Source organism: Arvicola amphibius, chromosome 17 (assembly GCF_903992535.2).
Source record: "Arvicola amphibius chromosome 17, mArvAmp1.2, whole genome shotgun sequence".
Classification (NCBI taxonomy): Eukaryota; Metazoa; Chordata; class Mammalia; order Rodentia; family Cricetidae; genus Arvicola; species Arvicola amphibius.
The window spans coordinates 38,041,349-38,062,887 of record NC_052063.2 but is presented as its reverse complement, the minus strand read 5'-3'; the positions used below and the strand labels follow the sequence as shown (position 1 = coordinate 38,062,887).

General features: G+C 44.6%; 1 protein-coding gene across 2 annotated transcripts in view; it reads right to left on the bottom strand.

Moving 5' to 3' along the window:
* The window catches only part of Srgap1 (SLIT-ROBO Rho GTPase activating protein 1), a 273,611-nt gene that overhangs the window by 10,768 nt on the left and 241,304 nt on the right, over positions 1–21,539 (bottom strand). For both annotated transcript variants that reach the window (XM_038314549.1, XM_038314550.1), the window contains exons 16-18: positions 15,367–15,472; positions 12,166–12,390; positions 7,463–7,542 (exon numbers count right to left, since the gene is read on the bottom strand). In XM_038314549.1, coding sequence (XP_038170477.1) covers positions 7,463–7,542; positions 12,166–12,390; positions 15,367–15,472 — 411 coding nt within the window. The remainder of the gene's footprint in view (positions 1–7,462; positions 7,543–12,165; positions 12,391–15,366; positions 15,473–21,539) is intronic.

Here is a 21,539-nt window from a genome sequence, read left to right as displayed (position 1 = left end):
GTGGCTATAAAGAGGGGCACACGCTTCCTTTAATGTAAACCTTCTTCATGTTGCCTGTGACTGTGGTCACATAAATCCGCACATGTGATAAACGACAGCCCTACGTGAACCCCCACATAGGTGCAATACGAATATGGTCAATGACCCTATGTTGTTGACATCAGCTGTCTGGCGATGGCATTTTATCACGGGTATGCATATAGGATATTACCAGTGGGGGAAACTGAGAGACGCATATATGTCTCCATATCTCTCTGTGTTCTTTCTTACCACTGCAAACAAATCTGAAATCTTGGTGGTGGGGTTTAGGACTAGAATACAGCTCTGGCTTGTGATTAGATATGAAGAGGAAAGGAGGACAAACCCCACTAAATTAAACCCCTATAAAGGGTGCTTTGTGATCTATCCTACTGCAGAAATGCCTTCCATTCAAAGCCTTTCTCCTTCTCTCCCACCAGCCCCTCATTCTTGTCCATGCTGTCCAACAGACAGGAGTGGCCGTCTGATGAAACAGAAAAGTGGAAATGAAAAATGTAAGGAGTGTATGCTTATAGAACACAAGCGTACAGGAGCATCTGTGTAGTGAATGCCAGGAGTGTATGCTTACAGAACATATGCTTATAGGAGCATCTGTGTAATGAGTGATGCCTCATTTGCTAAAACCTGGGCATGCGTTAGTTTCAAAATATTCTAGAATATGCAGGCAACGTGGTGGAGGAAAGCCTTCGGTCTCTCAACAGTCCCGGAAATAGCTTTCTATTTATCGCGATAACGAAACTACTCATTTGAAAGAGCTCATTCATCCCTGTGTTCGCCGCGGCGTCGGTTACACAATGTGAGAAATCTTGGGATAAAGAAAGCCAGGCTTCTCTCTCTCACTTGACAAATTCAAAATTCTCTGGGACATGCAAGGCAGAAGCAAGGACACCAATGAACATCGAAAACCTTCATGTCAAGGGCTTAGGTCAACTACAGCAAAACACCTTAAGACCGTGTTTGAGGTGAATAGTATGCCACAGTACTCCTAACACGAGGCCTTGCGTGGAAAAAGGTGTAAGAGCTTTTAGAACAACAATATAAGTCTTTTTAGTAACTGGGTAAAACTTTTAGATCAGATGTTCCTGCTTAGGGTTGGTTGTGAAATGTCCCCATGGCCCATAGTTTTAGTGGTTAGTCCCTAATTGGGTGTCACTGTTTGGGGACACTGTTCTTTCTTTAATGGAAGAAGTTTCTGGATATGGTGCCTCCCTGGCAGATATTGACGGGGCAGGGCTAGGGAGGTAGAGGTAGATGAAATTATAGTCAAATTCTCTGTTACCTGAATACCAGGGTAACCAGACGCCTGTCACTCACGTTGCTGCCCTGTCTTCCCCACCACGATGGACCACATCTCCTGAACTATGAGTTAAAACAAACTCCCCCTTCCTCAAGTTGTAGAGAAAAGTAAACAGCTTATCACCTCAAGGCACGCCTTATTAAACCTACACGAGTGAGAGCACTATTAAATATTTAATAATAGAGAGGAGAGGACTTCCCGTTTAAACGGAGTGGCCCTTTGTTCCTAATTTCCAGAGAAAGCATCAATCCTGGTTGATCTGGGATGATGAGATATGAAAATCTATACTCCAGTTTTTCCTGGAGGATGGAAACAAATCCGTTCACGGAGTGAAGACACGCTAATTTATTAAACGTAACTTCACGACACAGGATTTGCCAACTCTTGTGTGAACATATCCTTATATTTATATTTTTAATTAAAAAAATAAAAAGCTATCATTGGAGGATAGGATATATAATCTATGCACAGTGTGTTAAGGAGAAAGGAAAAGGGACTCAGAATGTCTCTTCTGTGCACGCAGTGTTACGATGTTAGTGCTGGGCAAAGGCTACCGAGAACAACATATACATTGCACACACACAAATAATTTCAGAATCACGACTCTGCGATCATCACATCTTTTTATCATGACTTTTTCACATAACAGGATTATCAGCTTCACTAAATTTACTGAACCGTGGGGGCAGGTTGTGCAAGAATGACCGCAAGTGTCAGAAGACCATTTCATTGGTGGCCCTAGTGTACCAACAGGTAATTTTCAGCAATTTCATTAGTTTGACTCTCTGTCCTCCCCTGGGAGCCATTTCACAGCCAAGTGCCAATCAATATGCTATTTACAGTCATCTTAGTCTGGGCATCGCTCCCAGGGCGTGGGGCACCATGGCGCTTTCATACCGAGAGTCTTCTGGTCCTTTCGGGTCCTGTGGAGACTTCTCAGAATGCTGCTACTGCTGACATCAATACCAATAATAGCAAGGGTGTAACGTGATTACTTAGTGCTTCTGCATGGCTCTGCTAACTGTGCAAAGGGGAAGCGGACTCAGCGGAGTGGCTGCCTGGATGATCTGGTGCTATCGAGTACAGCGTTCCTGTTGGAAGTTTAGTGTGATGTAATAATGTGGCATCTTCTCTTGGGAACTCTATTATCTCTAATACAAATCCTTCTAGATTTGTCATTTATCGCCCTTGTGGGGATGAGCTTTGTTCTGTGACAGCCTGTTTTGAAAACAGAACTTGGTCTCTGTAGTGATACCGTGATAGAGAAAAGAGAACACACTGTCTGACGGTCAAAAAGGCCATTCATTTAGCGAAGGTTCCAGTTAATTCAGCTACAGAACTTGGAAGGGTGCGGCTGTGGGTAAGAACGTGTTCTCTGAGAGCAATGCTTTTCCTTCTTGCAAAAGTGGTGGCCATGATCAAAATGAGATCTACACTGTTGCGTGTGCAACAAAGACTCTCTCTTGTAGTTAAGGGGCAGACATTTGACAGGTGACGTGAAGTAGAACTGGTAGGTGGGGAGAGAGGATGGGCTTTGCCTAAGCTTTTCCTCCACAGTAGAAAGCAAAGGAACATTCAGAGGTCAGCAGGGAAAAAAAAAAGGAATGAACACAGAGAGAAACAGATAAACCTAGCAAAGAAAAGGATGGTATTAGAGGTAGGTGCTCAGAAATGTTCAGAAACATCTTAGAAATATGAGCTCTCACTAGAAAGAATGATCTTTAAGTCCAGAAAACACCATTTCATCCCACTTTCAAAAGGAGCCAAAGGTTTAAGGCCCACTCCATGAGACGGACTTGGGTCTGACACAGCTCCGGTGGCCAAAGAGCCTGAAACTGGACAAGGGAAATGGACCTAAGGGCCAACCAAACACTACTGCTCTCCTGAAGGAATGGAGGAGTAAAATCGCTCATAATGGCATTCTGCTGCACCCCCAGATCAGGGCTGTGCTCGGCCATCCTCAGAGAAGCTTCCTCCTGCAGGGGATGAGAACAGAAACAGAGACCCAGAGATACTGCCGGACGATATCTGAGAAACCTCGGGGCACTCGTCCCTAAGTGTGATGTCTCCATCAAATTCCTCTCCTCGGCACTTGTGAACCCTTCAGAAGCGGAAGCGGAAAGGGTGTAAGAGCGGGGGTGGAGGACACTAGGAAATCAGTGTCTTCTGGACACAACAGGACTGGCACACACAGGAACTCACAGAGACTGTGGCAACACACACTGGTCCAGGTCAGATGGGGTCCCAGTGCCGAGAGAGGGGAAGTGGGCACAAGCCCCCATTCCTCACCCAGAACCTATCTCCAATTGATAATTATGAGGGAAGAATTAGTTTTCCCCAAGAGTCTCACTGGGCATACAAGCCACACGTAAGGGCAAGATTCATGCCTTGCAGTAGATAGCGAACACAAAATAAAACCCAGTGGGATTTCTGGAGGTTCCTTTTGTTTCCTATTGCTTTATTTGGGCATTTTCACCTTGCTGGTTTTTTGTTTATACACTATAGTTTCCAATTTTATGTTTTTATGGGTTTTGTGTATGTGTTTCTCAAGCTTTGACTTTTTTTTTATTTTGTCTTCTAATGAGACACACAAAGGCACAGAGTGGGAAGCTGAGGATAGGGGAGGAGAGCAGGGAGGGGAAACCATGATCAGATACACTGTGTGAAAAAAATTCATTTTCAATAAAAAGGAGCACAATGAAAAATTTTTTCTTCCTCAGCAGGTAATCAACACAACACCAAAGGTCCTAGTTACTCTCCTGCTAAGACTCCAGCTTTTACAGTTACAGTCCTAAGCCATCAGTCAGGAGGGAGAATCAAAGGCCAGAATGAGAGCCAGGGACACGACTGGACACGTGAGCCATCATGTGTGGATCTCTGTTGGTCTTCAAGGAACTCAAGACTGGGATCTGCTTGACATGGGCAGCCTGGGTGTCCTCCCGCCCTACCAAAAGAACTGTCCTCTTCATGTTCTAGCAAACTTCAGGGTGACATCCGGGAAACCCACTGTCATGCGACTCTTTCTGCAGGCCATTACCATCTCTTCCCCCACTGTCCTCAGGGAAGAACCGGCTCAAGGCTTTGGTACACACCATCTCTGAGACTCCCAAGTGTGCTGTGGTCCTTAGGCTGGTTTGGAAATTCATAACACCTGGAATGTGGAAACCTTCAAGCTAAAAATGGACATCGTATTATAGGCTGCTGTGCCTCTGGGAAGAATAGATAAAGGATTCATCGGAGGAGGCTATCTTCATGAGGTTCTAAGACACACATCAAAAATCTATATGCGCGCTAGAAAACAAGACCTAATAAGTGTGAGCTAATGGAAGGCTCGGAAAATGTGTCAGAATTATCAGACATATGATGTAAAATAGCAGAAAAATCTGATATTTAGGAGTAAAGATCCAGGAGCTTAAACAGAAAAAAATGGTGTGGGAGAATTGTCTGTAATCTGTCAATCATGTTTTAAATAAAACGCTAATTGGCCAGGCAGAAAGTATAGTTGGGAAAACTAGACAGGAAGTAGAAATGATGTAATGAGAACAGGAGAACTCTGGGAAGGAGGAAGTTGATTCTTCCCACTCCTGTCCAGACCACCAAAGCAGCAGGATGTGATCTGCTCCACTGAAAAAAGGTACTGAGCCACATGGCTAACATAGATCAGAAAAATGGGTTAATCAAGATGTGAGAGTTAGCCAGTGAGAGGCTAGAGCTAATGGGCCAATCAGCTTTATTAACTTAAAGAGATCTCTGTGTTATTTCTTTGGGGCTTGCCGGCTGTGGGGTACCGGGCGGGACAGAAAACCCAAACAAGCAGGCCTGGCCCCCTCATTGTTACAAAAAAACCCCCACAAAAAACAAAACAAAAAACCCCCAATGACCACGCAGCAGATGTGTTAAGTATACCAGGTAGACTGCAAAGGAATAAAAACAGAAGTGAGAGTTCAGTGGGTGGAGGAAGAATTGCACAGCTAGAGAGGCTCTCAGAGAAAACTCACACTATGTATTCAAGGACACAGCCGTAACGCCGCCGCCGACAATCCCAGCACTCCAAGGCAGACTGGGAGGAGTTCAAGTTTATAGTAGGTCTGTACCAAACAGCGACGCTCTGCCCTTACATTTCATTTCATTTTGTTCTGAGTTAGAGTTTCTCTGTGTAGCCCTGGCTGTCCTGGAACTCGCTCTTGTAGACCAGGCTGGACTCGAACTCACAGAGATCCGTCTGCCTCTGCCTGCCGAGTTCTGGGATTAATAATGGCTTGTACCATCATTGCCTGGCAAGACTGTCACAACAACAACAACAACAACAACAAAACAACAACAAGAAAACCCCCAAAAGACTGGTGGTCAAGCACTTTTCTCACATGCAGGAAAGTCATGGGCCCATCCTTAGCACCATAGAGAAAGTGTTAAAAGTTAGGGCTAAGCACTCAACTGTAAAAGTGAGAAAAAGAAATGGTCTCTTAAAAGAACGTATCGGAGTTAATTTGGAAATACCAAACAATTGGAAATATGCTCACGGGCTGAGCTATGAAGAGTGTAGGACAGCAGCTCTCTGGAAATATGCTCACGGGCTGAGCTATAAAGAGTGTAGGACAGCAGCTCTCTGGAAATATGCTCACGGGCTGAGCTATGAAGAGTGTAGGACAGCAGCTCTCTGGAAATATGCTCACGGGCTGAGCTATGAAGAGTGTAGGACAGCAGCTCTCTGTTCCGTGTCAACATCTGTAAAACAAGTGCAGCTGTGGCTCGCCTCTCTGCAGGGTTTTAGATGTTAAAAATTGTCTTAAGTGTTTGAAAAACAGAGCCTACAATTTGAGTAGAATGGGAAAGGATCAAGAGCAGTAAAAAGGAAAAAGCCTGAGGTCTTGCTTTGCTTTCTGCTTCGGTTAATTAAAAGGTCTCACGTGAAGACAGTGGTCGAGGTAGGCCAGTGGGAAGGACAGAACACAGGAGGAGCCTTCACACGTAGAAGGCACCTGGTTTATAATGATGTGAAAGGCCAGCTGAGGAAAAGTAAATGACCCCTACCTCGTCGCATAACCTCCATAAGAATAAGAACTATGTGAAAAACCAATTTTTGAAGGAATTAAAAGAGAATCCAAAACCATAGCGGATGAAGCAAATGGTTAACACCATTATCACCAAGGATGGGAAAATCAAAACCACAGTGAGTTACTCCCGATGCTGTGAGGAGGGCTCCCTGCTAAAGACAACAATGTCAAGGGGCTGGAGGCGGGCAAACCCTCTGCATTCATCCCGTCGGTGGGTCTACGGAAATGGTACGGATGCTATGGAACACGGGATGGGGAGCAGGCCCTAAAAAATTAGAGCGATTCTAGGACCTAGAATTCAGATGCTCATCCAAAAGAACTGAAACTGGAATCCCAAAGAGGTCCCTGCAGCACTCGTCACCAGAGGGAAGACGTGGAGACAGTTCCCAGAAGAAGATGGGTAGATAAAGAGAGTGTGAAATAGACGTGCAGAGAATGCTGGGCAGGCTTTTTGAAGAAGAAAGTACTCCAACATGTGGCAACATGGGAGGACCTGAAGTAAGCTGTAAGCTAGTCTACTGCATGGCTCCACTTATATCAAGACCCTAAAAGGGTTGAATTTTTAATAGAGTCGAAGGGTATGGAGGTTGTCGAGGGCTGGGGAGGTGAGGCAGGGAGTCACCCTTCAGTAGGAACACAGTTTCCGTCAGGAAAGGTGGACATGCCCTAGAGAGCTGGTGTGCAGTGCCGGTCTATGGTCACAAGAACGTGTATGGTGCATTTGAAATCCATGAGGAGGGAGATCTGTTACTATGAAAGGCAAGGACAGATATGGGAGGACTGTCTTCATTTCCTCAGGGGTTAGAAGGATTTCTTAACGTTGACCCAGCATGAAAAACAAAACACGGAAGACTGATAAAACCCTCCTGCCTTCAAACAAGCACACAAAAAGATAAACTTCGGAGCAGAGAAGACGTTTGGAAGGCACAGAACCAGTTCTGATAAATACAACACGAGGAAGAAAAAGAATACCAAGCTGATCCACACTAAATCAAATAAGAGAAGCCTGGGAACTCTACTGTTCCGACAAAAAACAAAAACAACCCACAGTGGCCCCAGCGGGGGGACTTACCGTCTTCGCTGGTGTGGGGCTCGGTGCCGGCGTCTTGGTCCACTTCCTCCAGTGTACCATGCTCACTGTATGGGCTGTCGCTGTTGGGTAAAAATGCATATGAAACCAGAGTATTGTTTTCTAAATGAGAAATTAAGACAGCAAGGAAAACACAAGACTTTTAGTGCAGAAACATGCCCGGATAATCTGACCACAGAATGCCAGAGCCTCCATTAATTATCACCTGGCTCTGTGGATGTGCATGAGGACGCGTATGTGTATGACAGGTTTCCTAACAGTCAGCATCGACGTTGGTGAGCTCTAGAGTAACCTAAGCGACCAGACTTGGGGCGAGCCTGTGAGGGACTCTGGTTAGGCGAAGTCAGGTGGGAAGACCCACCCTAAGAGAGTAGGGTGCTGGATGGCAGAAAGGAGGATGGTAGTCCCTTTACGGCTTCCTGAGTGCTGATGTGTTCTCAGCAGCTGGCTCACAGCTCTGCTGCCGTGATGGACTACACCCCGGAACTGAAACCCTGCTGCTGTGGTGGACTGTATCCCGGAACTGTGCCTCTGCAGCCGTGATCTATGGACTGTACCCTGGAACTGTGCCTCTGCTGCCGTGGTGGGCTGTACCCCGGAACTGAGCCCCTGCTGCCGTGATGGACTGTATCCCGGAACTGAGCCTCTGCTGCTATGATCAATGGACTATACCCCGGAACTGAGACCCTGCTGCCCTGATCGATGGACTGTACCCTGGAACTATGCCTCTGCAGCCGTGATCGATGGACTGTACCCCGGAACTGAGCCTCTGCTACCGTGATGGACTGTACCCCCGAACTGTGCCTCTGCTGCTGTGATAGACTGTGCCCCGGAACTGTGCCCCTGCTGCCGTGGTGGACTGTACCCCGGAACTGTGCCTCTACTGCCGTGGTAGACTGTACCCCAGAACTGAGCCCCTGCTGCCGTGGTGGACTGTACCCTGGAACTGAGCCTCTGCTGCCACGATCAACACCCCAGAATTGTGAGGCAGAACAAACCCTTTTACCCTCAAGTTGCTTTTGTCTGCATTTTACTACAGCAACAGGAAAAGTGACTAAAACTTTTTTGTATGTATACATATGTGTACACACGTGTGTATGTACATGTGGGTGTGTATGTACTTGTGTTCATGTATGTATGTGAGTATACATGTGTTTATATGTACATGTATAGATGCATGCATATGCATATACATGCATGTGTGTATATATGTGTGTGCACATGTGTAGATGCATGTATGTATGTGTGGATGTATGTGTACATGTGTATGTGTGCATCCATCTTTTACAATACTATTAAGACAGAAGTTTACTTACAGGAAACCAAAAGTATTACAAATAATTTTTACTTAAATAAATACAGATTAGTTGATTTCAGGCAGAATATGTTTGCTTATTGCTCAACAGACTGGGAAGTTTTTGCAAGTTCATCATTTTTGCCTACATATCAATTGAGACTCCTTTGGCTTCTGTGAGGTGACTGTCACATCTTTTCTGTTACCAGTTCACATGCATTTATTTCATTTCTGCATGAGAATCATGATTTTTACTATCCTGCTTTGCAACTTTAGCATCTCTACCACTATTTGCCTTCCGATGTTTGCTAATAAAAGGTACTGACCACAAATACCAGCCCTGTGTTACTCTAAAACCTCCTTTACAGTACTGGGGACAGGGGAAACTGCTATTATCCTGATTTTGTGTTTAGAAAGAGTGGCGCTGGACTGGGGAGATGGTCTAGTGGGTAAAAGTGCGTGCTGCCCAAGCTTGAGGACCTGAGTTTGAATCCTCAGCACCCACCAAGGCTGTGAGTTCCTACAGCCCAGTGCCAGGAGGCCAGATGGGGCTGAAGACCATCCTAGCTCCAGGTCAGAGAGACCTGTATCAGGAGTGAGGTGGAGCGAGATGGAGTAAGACCCCTGAGGTCCTTCTCACACACAAGCATAACACACAGACACATGTATAACATGCACACGGGGTTTCCACGGGAACACTAAACAGAATGTTCTCCAGTCCATGTTACCAGCTACAAGGCCATTACAAAGGCCTTTTTGGCAAAAGCAGCAGCAACACCACGCTCTGGATCCAATCTGCACACACTGGGTATCCGCACACACTGGGTATCCGCACACACTGGGTATCCGCACACACCTTGTCTTTTTGACACAACAGAGAAGGCAGCAGCAGATCGTACTGACAACAGCCCTACTGGGGGAGTGCCAAGCATAGCTCCCACACTGGCCTCAAAGTAACTAAGACTGAAAATGAAGCTCTGTGTGTCTCGGCATGATTGGATCCGTTCACTCATCTCCCCAGGGGAAGACTTTGGTTGGCACCTGTCACACCCATGCCCGTCAATATTGCTGAATTGAATTTCGTGTGTAACATTGCCGCTATGCCACAGAACTGGAATACAGCATGCTTGGCTAATTATGAAAGCAGTACATCTGGAAACAGCAAAACCCAATTTTCTTTTTTCCTTTTTTTTTTTTTTTTTTTTTTTTTTTGTTTTTGACATGGTTTCTCTGTAGTTTTTGGAGCCTGTCCTGGAACTAGCTCTTGTAGACCAGGCTGGCCTCAAACTCACAGAGATCTATCTACCTGCCTCTGCCACCCAAGTGCTGGGATCAAAGGCATGTGCCACTACCGCCCAGCTTTAATTTTTTTAACACACCCAGTTTTCTTAACCACCACAATGCATATGATTTAAGTGAGGGGACGAAACATTTTCCGTTATTTTCTTATCTCCACATCTCCGCAGTCTGGGTAAGGGAATGGAACTCAGTGGTCTCCTGAGAAGGGTGCAGAATAAAGAATGTAGGTGTGTCTCCTTCAGAGCTACCCTGGGAAGAGTCATGTGTTTGGAACCAGATACATAGCTGTCATGATTCCACTGAGTCCTCCAAAATTCATGCATTGTAATTGGAACCCCCAGTTCCCACGTGGATATTCTCCAGTGGGTCCAAGTGGGGAAATTCAAGGGCGCCGAGGTCATGGCGGGGCCACAGAGTTCTGGGCATGCTCTGTTCTCGTTCTCACCATTCGATACTGTCTATCTTGTTAGGGAACAGGAAGGTCTCCCTAGGAGACCTCCCAGCCTCTGTAACTGTGAGAAGTTCCTTCTTTCTAAATGAAAGTACCACGTAGCCTGTGGTACTCTGTCACAGTAACGGGGAATAGACCAAGATCCATGGGCTGTTCCCAGTTACTATTAAATACTATCAATACTAAATATTAACCATTGGGTATACTCATTGACCTCTTATTTCGAAGAGTATTCATGATAAATAAACTGATAAACAAGTGCCCTGACTAGCTGGCCTAGCAGAGGGCCTGAGGCTGGAGACTTCTTTTGTTATTGATGATTTATAGAAAAATGACTGAAACACACATATTAATAATCAGATACCGAGCACAGACATTTTAAGATTTCCGCCTTCTAGGGTTACTCAATTGACTCCTCTTACTCATGTACTTGGTTGGGAAGTGACACCATGCTAAAAATTTTTAGTCCCAAACGTATTACTATACACTTGTTCATAATGACCCATACTACTATAATACTTTTTTGTAAAAGTGAAAATGAAAATCAATAAAAATAAAAATATATTTGATTGATGGAGCTCCCACAAAAACAGAATATCAAGATATTTGTCCTGTAATCAACCTATCTGATTAGGCTGGGGACACAGATTAGGCCATGCACACACAAGTGTTTGATCCCTGGCACTGCAAAACCAAAACCCAGACCCAAATAAAACCCAAGAATGGAAATGAAGTCTGTTAATTCAGTCAGTTGTCGTTTCTTGATTTAGTACAGTACTAAAAATTAATCTCTGTCTCTCTCTCTCTGTCTCTCTCTCTGGCATCAACATTCCTAGGCTTTGTCTCTGTGTCTCTCCCTGAGACAGATTTCTCTATGTTGCCCTGCCTGTCTTGGAACTCGCTATGTAGACCAGGCTGGCCAGTGCACACCCTTATATAAACAAACTCTTAAAAAAACCCAAAACCCTTATTCTTTACAGAGGCCCAAATAGGTCAAAAGTATCTATAAAAGAGTAGTCTGACAGTATGCTTCCATAATAAAGCTCCCATTGCCATGGATTTCACTGTTCTAACTTAAAATGCTATTGTTGCTGTTTATTCTTTAAAAAAAATTTAAAAGCACTGATAGCTTATGGGCAATTCATTTTATTTTATTTTGTGTATGTGTATGTATATATGGTGTATGCATGTTTATGCTGGTATAGTGGCTCATGCGTGTGCATGTAGAAAGAAGCTAGAGCCTTTTCTGTGTGTGTGTGTGTGTGTGTGTGTGGTGTATGCTGGTGCAGTGGCTCATGTGCACATGTAGTGTATGCATGTGTATGCTGGTGTAGTGGCTCATGTGTGTGCACAGAGAAGCTAGAGCCTGTGACCAATGTCTTCCTATACTGTTTCCTCCCTTATGTTTTGAAACAGGGTCTCTTACTGAACCTGGAGTTTGCTGTCTGGAGAAGCTGGATAGCCAGTGAGCTCCCAGCACCCTCCGCTTTTGCGCCTCATGGCTGGAGCTACAGACACAATGCTGTACCTAACTTTAACGCAGGTGCTGGGATTCAGCAGCAAGGACATTAAACCCCTCAGCCCATCATCCAGTCGGTAGCGATGTGTCCCTGAGGGGGAGGACTCTGTCCATGGACTCACCAGTAGTCACCCCCAGCCATACATTTCTCATACACGGGGCCATCCAGCTCTTTAGCATCTGGGAAGATGGTCTCATGATGGATGATGATGGTCTTCACGATTTCGTTCACGTGTGCCTGGCAAGATACTTGGTCCTGTATCTCTGGGACGGGCATCAGCGTTGGGCCGAAGCAAATGGCCAGATTGTAAGGGTCCATCATGTTCTCGTCACTGTACTGGGAAAGGCTGCAGATGGAGGCAGGAACAACTCGTCAAAGAGGAGCTGGGGCAAGAAAGTGCCTAATAGGATACTTTGTATTTTGAATTTATTTTTACTAAAAAAAGTGTTATGCATTTGTGTGTGTGTGTATGTGTGTGTGTGTGCGCGCACGCGCGCGCGCGCACCTGCATGTGTGTGTGGGTTTGTGTATGTGCGCACATAACAGTGCAGGTGGCCCTGGAGGGCCTAAGGGAGGGCATGCCAGGTCCCCTGGAGCCGGAGTTACAGGTGGTTGGGTTGAGTCACCAGATGTGGGCGCTGGTATCTGAACTCACATCCTATGGAAGAGCAGGGCATAGTCTTCATGATAGAGCCATCCCTCCAGCACCTTTACCTCATATTTTGAAAACATGGATTAAACAAGTTATTTTTTTAAGTCGTTAGAGGAAAAATGATATCCATTCTACTTAATCGAACCCCAAACAGTGTAAGATGACTATGACCCACTAGGCAGGAAATGAGGGGAACAAACATCCTCTTTGTGTGAGTGAGAGGCACTTCCTAAAGTCCTGAGTCTAAAACATCAGCTGTAACAGAGATAAGGACCAAGAGGAGAGTTTCACCAGTAAATGTTAAGGTGGAGGTTCACAAATGCAGCATTAGTGGCTCTATGCTGTGCAGTCCAATTTCCATAAAGCTATATGGTTATGTCTTTACATCTGCCTCACCTCTCAAAGGTATCTTAGTTTTCAACTTTTCTCCCCTTAGAAATCTTGTAAAATTTTTTTTAAAGAAACGTGAATAAAAGCACAACCATCTTTTAAAAATTTTTTTCGAGGAGGCGAGGAACACTGTGAGTTGATAACCTTCTCTGTGTGTCTCTGTCCCTTATGCCACAGAAGATGCTCAAAGGAACAAGACAAAGGGCAAATCCTCAATTCTCTTATTGTTCCACCTAAGATAGGAAAGCTCTGGGGACATTGCTGGCTGTCTGAGACTAATTTCTAAACTCAGTATTACAGATATTTATTCTTATGAAATATTATAGATATTTCACAAGTGACTCCCAGTCAGCCAGCTCTTTAATGTCTGGCCTCTAACACACAGGGAATTTGCAATTCTTTGGAGAGTTTGGAGGCATTATCTCTCAGTGTATAGAATGTCACCCACAAAAGGAACTATAAAATGCGGGTGCGCAGATGACAAGTGGAAGGAAAAAGGAGACTCAGCTGCCTTTGTGAGATGGTGACAGACACAAAGAATCTAAGACACCACCCGACAGTCCTTAGTGGAGAGAAGATAGTGGGGAGAGAGGAAAACGCAAAGAATGATCCCCACGGCTACCATATGCCCTTCCCTTCTGCCATTTCTCAAATATACAATAAAAAAAAAAACCCTTCACATTGTCACCAGGCGACTGAGTGACAGATCACCTTGAAACACAGGGTCAGGGGAAGAAGCGAGATTCATAATAAAAACTGTGGAATTTTCAAAACTCACACCTGAGTTCTGTGGGAAGAGTCAGGCTTAATTTTTCTAGGTCTTTATTTTAGTCCGGGCTTGAAGAATATAAACTTGAGTTAAAAACCTGTGATTTCCAAGTTTTGATTTTACAGAAGAAAAGAACAGTTGACCCCTGGGATGAGGTGGGGGGGCCCTCATCTGTCCTTAGGGGCAAGTGCAGGCATCTGTGGGCAGAACCAACGAACAGTGCCAGCTGCCCGACTCATGAGACATTTGCCATTCAGTTGAGCTTCACCAAGAGTTGCATTCAGGCCTCAAGAACTTTCTTGCTTGAAACACTGCTTTCCTAGGTCATTGTGGGTCATTAGTTTTGCTCTGGAGTATCAGAAAAACTCACAGAACAGCCCTGCTGGCCCCCTGGGGGTACCCATCAGTCGAGGGAGGGGAAGCATGCATTTTCAAGGCAATCCTGGGCTCTGACAGCTGCTTGGGTGACCAAGCTTAGTCAAGGGTAGCCACAGGCAGCATCTGTTACAGTAGACACAGTTTATACCCATTTTTCAGGTAGCACTTCTCTCCAAATGGCTTCCTACCATCCTTTGGGAATGTTTTAGATACCCTAGGGTGAGCGACAGACAGAGCCTCGCTCCGTTCTCCCTGTATGCGATTCCCTAGTGTATACTCCGTGGCTCTTGTAAGTGGGTTTGATTTTAGACCTGGCTAGCAGGGTTGTCATGAGTCTCTGTGGCTTCTGTGAGTGCGAAACGTCATTGAATCACAGGTGAAAAAAAAAATCCTGATTTGAAGAAGGGAGAACCCTTACTAGGTTGAGAACACATCACCCTCACCCTCTGCTCACTTAGCAACTGACTCTGGAATCAACTCTGTGACCTTCAATTGCTTCACTGCAACCTGGCAAAGCAAAACGGCGTTTAGATGGCTCTGAGGGAGACGGGCCTACAGTGGAACGCGCTCAGCAAGCAACATCACTGAAAACCAAGCTGCCCAATCAAGAGTCAAGTTTTGGAAACAATGTAGTGCTTTCTTCAGATATCTGTTTCAACACAGCAGCGACTGCGAGACAAATATTTTCTTCTTGACAAGGACTCAATACAGCGAATGTGTGAAAATTCTGCTTTTGGATTGATGTCTAAGCCATCTATAATCCCCCTCTATCCTGACTACATTAATTTTTTTTTTTTTTTGGCTAGGAGAAGGTGGCTCACATCATTTTGACAAAAACATTAATGACATGGGCTCTGCATGGCAGTTGGAAAAAAAACACATATTTCACTGGAAAGTGTTATTTATAGCAGTGCTCTGGGTATTTTGCATTTATGGGCAGCCACGGTTTCTCCAGACTTTTCATGTATCATAAAAAGGCCTTGATCTCTGGAGGTAAAAAATGTGCCCTCAGCTTACATTCAATCACTCCCCCTTTGATTCTGCTGATGGATGGAACGCCACGCACACTGCATAGCACTCAAGAACACAGGCAGAATGCAGACAGCATGTTGACAGGACATGGGGGTACTTACTGATTGAGGAAGGCAAACAGATATCTCATCACTATAAGGACCGACCTGGGCAAGGTCAGGAGCAGTTTGCGGATGTGAAGCGCTCTCTCATAGAGATTATCTACTCCTGCAGGACAGAAGGGGACAAGGTCAGAGGCCCTCCGGGTCACATTCAGAGCAGATCATTGCAGCGCCCCTTTCAGGGACACACACAGACTGCAGGACCACCTTGACCATGGCAGGAAGCAGTCACTTGTGTGTGCCACCATCTTGGGGGTGGTGGTGGTGGTGGGGTGGTGCTTTCTCTGATCCGCCAGCATCTGCTGTTTTCCCTGAATTTGCTATCCTTTCCTGCCTTCCTCCCTCTTTCTCTACCCAGTTTTTGAGAGTCTCATGTACCCCTGACGACCTCAAACTCAAAACCCTTTGGTCTTCGCTTCACAAGGGTTAGGGTAGCAGGTGTTTACCACACTGGTTTGCTTTATGTGATTGCCACAGTCTTGAGTTTTTTATACATTCAGAAGCAGCTTCTCTCCCTGTGTGAGTGCTATATTTTGCTGCTCATATGGTCCCAATGCCTTCTTGCTGTTTGTGAACTAAGCCAGCTTTCTAGATATAGCAACATTAATGCCTATCTGTCTATCTATCTACATACCTATCTACCTATCCATCCATATATTAACATTTATTTATATGTCAACATATATAGATACATGCACACAAACATACACATACCAATGTATGTCTCTACCCATCTATCAATATATATCAACACATATCTATATATCAATACATATAGATCCATATATAGACATACACACAAAACACATACATATATTAATGTATTATCTATTCATCTAGATATACCAACATATATATCTATATATCAATACATATATATCTACATATAGATATTGATACATAGCAATGTATCTATCTATCTCAATGTTTTGAAATAGTTTTGAAGCTTTCCTGTGTATTTTGTATTATGGTTGCTCCTTGACTGTTCTGGAGGTACCGATAATCAGACCCTGTCCTGAACTGCTGACCCATGTGCTTCGCTCTGTCTCTGGTGGGCCCATTGCTGATAATCTCACTGCTCACATCCCCCGTAGGTTTCACCACATCTCATTCAGATGACTATGACGCTCTCCTACCTAGTTTCTCTTTCAAATCAACTTGTGGTGCTCAACCTTGACTTGGGGTCACATGGGGAGGAGTTCAAAAATCACTGGGATTTGTTCACTCAGCCAAGGTTGGAAACCATGGCCCTGATTACTCATACCAAGCTCATTTTTCCCGGAATTCTGAGTGCTGACTCAAGCTGCTTTCTATCTACTATTAAAGTGGGCATTTTGTTTTACCCTCCATGCAGCTGAAAAGGTATAAAAAAATATATGACTATTTTTTGCTCAACCACACCGCACATAACTTATCAGGGTGAGCGGGAATGGATACTTCGACTCTACCACTGAGGATGCTCAGCTGGAATGAAGCCTGCTCATCTTCCAGAAAACAGGAGTTCAGAAACCTTCTACCGAAATGTGACAGTATCATCATATGGTGAACATTCCATTAACACTTTCATTCTTTTAACCCCAATCAGTAACTAATAGTATGAGCGTAGTTATCATGAATTGGATATGTATAGTTCACTTTTGTATGTGTAATGTATTTTGAAATGGGGAAAAAAAATCCACCATGAGTTGGGGTGGGGGAGGCAACATCTACTGAATATAAATGCATATTCATTGTCCAAGCAGTGGTCTTGAATATTTCTTCTCGAAGAAAAAAGTATGACCTACTTATTATTTTTAGGTTTTAAGCAGGTATATAAATTCAGGCCACAAGAATGAAATAATTAAGTTGTCAGTATTGCCACTCAGTGTAGTCCCAGAGAGATCAAAACAGAAGCCAAGAATAGGCAGTTTACCTCCTACAACAACCTGGGGTGGAACCTGGACACTAGAGGAAGGAGATGGGAGACAAAAACTTGAAGCGACGCGGTCTATGCGCACGGAGACTCTTAAGTGGGGAACCGTGTATCCAGAGCACTGTGGATGCTGCGGGGGGTTTTATGTCAGGGATTAGCTGGCTGAAGGCTTATTATCGAGCATCTTAAAGAGTCTAAGGTTGTTGCTGCTTTCTGTTAAAAAAACAAAAAACAACACCTCCCCCTGAAAGTAAATTACATACATTATGCTCAATTCTTAAAAATTAACATTAAGCACCGGAGAGGCAGCTCAGCAGATTGCGAGCTCTTGCAAAGGATCCAGATTTGGCTTCTAGCACACACTGCCTGTGGTCCCAGTTCCAGGAGGTCTGATGTACTCTTCCAGCCTCTCTGGGCTCCTGCGTGCATGTGGTGTATATACATTTATGCAGGCACATATAAAAAAAACGCATGTATATATAAATAACAAAAATAAAACAACTGGAATTTAGCAGCACTTCCCCGCTACACATTAGAAAACTTTGATTAAGGGGTTGGGGAGATGGCTCAGCAGATAAGAGCACTGGCTGCTCATCCACAGGATCCAGGTTTAATTCCCATCACCCACATGGCAGCCCACAACTGTCTGTAACTCCAGCTCTTGGGGACATGATGCCTATAACAAAACACCAATGTACATAAAATACAAATAAATCAACTTAAAACTTGGGTTTAATGACTTTATGCTCACGCCCTAAACCTGCTACAAGGTTTACTATACCCGTGGGGATAAGACATTGCGAAGATAAACTGTCTCACTCACTACTGCCCCCTTTGCTGGCGACATAGAAAAGCACCTGCAGGTTCTCATGAAACCGAGAAAAACCGTGGGCCACTTTCTGTTGAAGAGCTGTGGGTTACAAGAGTTAAATCTTTTGAGTCTCCAAGCTAATTTTCTTTTCGACATTAAGACTGAGCGTATCAGACAGAAATTTAGCAATTTAAAGCATTTTTGGGGGGTGTGGGGGGGTCTAGATTAGAGCTGAAAACAAGGGTCAGAAAGGAAATAACACAATGCTGTCACTGTATGATTAGCCCTCCCTCCCCCGCCGAGACAGGGTTTCTCTGTGTAACAGCCCTGATTGCCCTGGAACTCGCTCTTGTAGACCAGGCTGGCCTCGAACTCAGAGGATCTGCCTGCCTCTGCCTCCTGAGTGCTGGGATTAAAGGTTTGTGCCATCACTGCGTGGCCTGTATAATTATCTTTAATGTCTGTCCTATCTCATAAAGGGAATGCCTCTCCAGAGGTGAAGCAAGGTGAGGTCACAGCCTCCCGAGGCGTTAGTCTGATGTTATGAACCTCTTGCATAGATTAAGACCCTCTTCATCTCTCTGTTCTAAACTCAGTCTCTTTTCTCCTGGAAGGCAGTTTGTACATGAAATTCACAGCGACATTATATTTTATAATATCTTAAAAGTGGGAACAACTCAGATATTGGTAGACAAATGGATGGATAAGCATAATGTGGCATAGTCATGCGTGGGAAAATTACTCAGCCATAAAGAGGAAGGCTATTCCATGGATGAACCATGAGGACGCCACTCTAAGCAAAGCAAGCCGCCCACAAAGGGACAGTTACTGAATGATACCATTTACATGAGTCACCTATGTTATATCATAAAGCTGAGCTGCAAGACATGGGGGAAGAGAAGAAAGGGGCAGCTGTTGTCTGATGGCTTCCAAGTTTCTGTTTGGGAAGAAGAAAGCATTCTAGACATAAACAAGGACAGTGGGGTCACAGTGCTGTGGATACATTTATTTTACCACACACCCAAAGATGGCGAATTTGATCATGGATCTTACCATAAAAGAAGACTAACTGGGGAGCCCACGGGGTGCAAATGCAAGGCTTAGATATAATGGGGCTAAAAGAGAGACTCCGAAAAGATGACAAAAACTACAGCACATCCACATCAGAGTGAAAGAACCACTGCCGGCGGTCTGGGAGCTGCTGCGAATGCATCTGCACCCAGGCCTGGGTCCTACAATGGATGCCTTGACGCTTCCTGGTGGGCTGCACAGGAGGCTTGTGTGTGCAGCCCACAGGAGCTTAGCTCTGCTACCAACAACCCCACTTCCTCTTCTGAGTGCAGTTAGCAGGGCGGAGTCTGTGACTGCCACCAACACACTGATTAACGTGTGCTCTAATTGGCAATGCATGGTCCCTCAGCTGTACTGGACAGAGAGACGGATCTTTTCTTCTCCATCCGGGAGGTGGCAGGAAAATCAGACTTCATTGGGATTTCTTTTAAGCTGGGTTTTGTTCCCACAATAGAAGACCTCACGCATAATGAGGTAAAAGTGGCGTGCATCTAATCTTGGTCATACATGCAAAGCCCCAAGGTGAGTTTATGATCTCTTCCTAGCGATTCAGGGATCTCACGCCAGTCTCCCAGCTTCACAGTAGGGTGACAGCTCTACGAGCATGTGTGTGAAAAATGTCCCACACTGGAGCGACTTGAGGAAACGTCATCAAGCCCAAATGGCCACTGCCCCTCACATTACTTCTTTGGTGGCACTCTTGTTAAAATATTCATCTGCCAAAACACAAATAATAAACCACAAGGCAAAATTTCTCCTTAGGCATGAAGACAAGGGAAGGAAAGCCTTCGGTGGCCACAGGAAGGAACTTGAAAAGCAGGCACATGCACACATGTATTTCTGAGCCCAAGAGACCAACCGTCAGCCTGCAAGATGAGGTTACCAATAGCAAGCTACGAATTAGTTGCTCATATGAATAAAAGGGAAAGAGACAGCAGAGGTGTGTGCTAATTCATACAGAAGGAATGAATTCGCCTCGCCTTCACCTGAGTGACCTCTAGTTTGCAAGGGAAGAGAGAAAGCACATGGTGTAACCAGCTGTTGGGCTGACTTCTGCACGTAAAACCAGTGCCTTTTTCTCTCGTTCAGTAGAGGCATTTTATCTAAACAACAAAAAATAATCCCAGGTCCGCTGACTTACACTGAGCACAGGAGAGAAGCTGAGCCTTCACTTAGAAAGCCTTAGGCATCTTCACCTATTGCATACACGCAGCTATTAAGCATTTTCAGAGATCAAGGAGCTCTGAAGAACACAATTTTGTGACATCAAACAGAAATGGAGAATCAGAGAGAAAGCCATGGGGTACGCCATGAAAAGCAGACATTTTATAACAGCCATAACATACAATGTCTGGAAGAGGTCAAAAGCTCGGGGGCTGGAAGGATGGCTCAGCGGATAAGGACACTTGTTGCTCTTGCAGAGGACCTGGGTTCAATTCTCAGGTAGCTCAATCTAGCTCTGGGGGAGGGGGTTGGACACTAGCTTCTATGGGCACCTGCACTCACATACATAGACAGACAGACAGACAGACACATAATAATAATAGAAGACTTCAAAGGCTTTTTGCCATGAAAGAACCAAGAGTAGACAAGAGATACATATACAAAAAATTACAACAGAGTATTTTGTATGTTCCTAACTCTCCAGAGCCAATACACATGTGCAAAAGTAGGATTTGTTACATAAAATAAAAGCCACCATACGGCGAGTAAAAACCATATTAAAAGTATAAACTCACAAAGGTAGCAGACCATGATATAATTTAACTTCCAACAGCATTATTAGGTAACAATCCATACATCATATAATTTACCCATTTAAAAGATGAATTTAATGAACTTAATATTCAAGTGTTACATGTCATCTCCCTCAAGTTTAGAATATTTTCATCATTTTGAAAGGAACTGCATACTGGTTAGCTGTTCCATGGCATGGTGAATTCTTACTGAAAGCATGTAGAAATGCTCATACAATGGGTTATTATTTTCCAATAACATATTGTGGGTATCTGATTATGATACACGCTAAGAGAAAGGCCAAGTTACAGAGACCAAAGGTGTATGAGTCCATTTACGTGCAACAATCAGAAAAGGCACATCTATGGAGAAAGAGAATGGATTCGTGGTTGCGAGGGCTGGGAGCGGTTACGGCTACAGTTGAATGGAAAGCGATTGCCAGGGTTTGCCAATTGGGCTTTTTTTTTTTTTCCTGGGATAATGAAAATGTCCTAAAATCAATCATGATAAAGGTTGTGTAAAACTGTGGGCAGACTGAAACGCTGTGCTCTGTGCTCTCCGGTGGATGAACAATACACTATGAGAACTACTACAGAAAGCTAGCTTGGGAAGGACAGACGCATCATGTATGTCGGTACTATG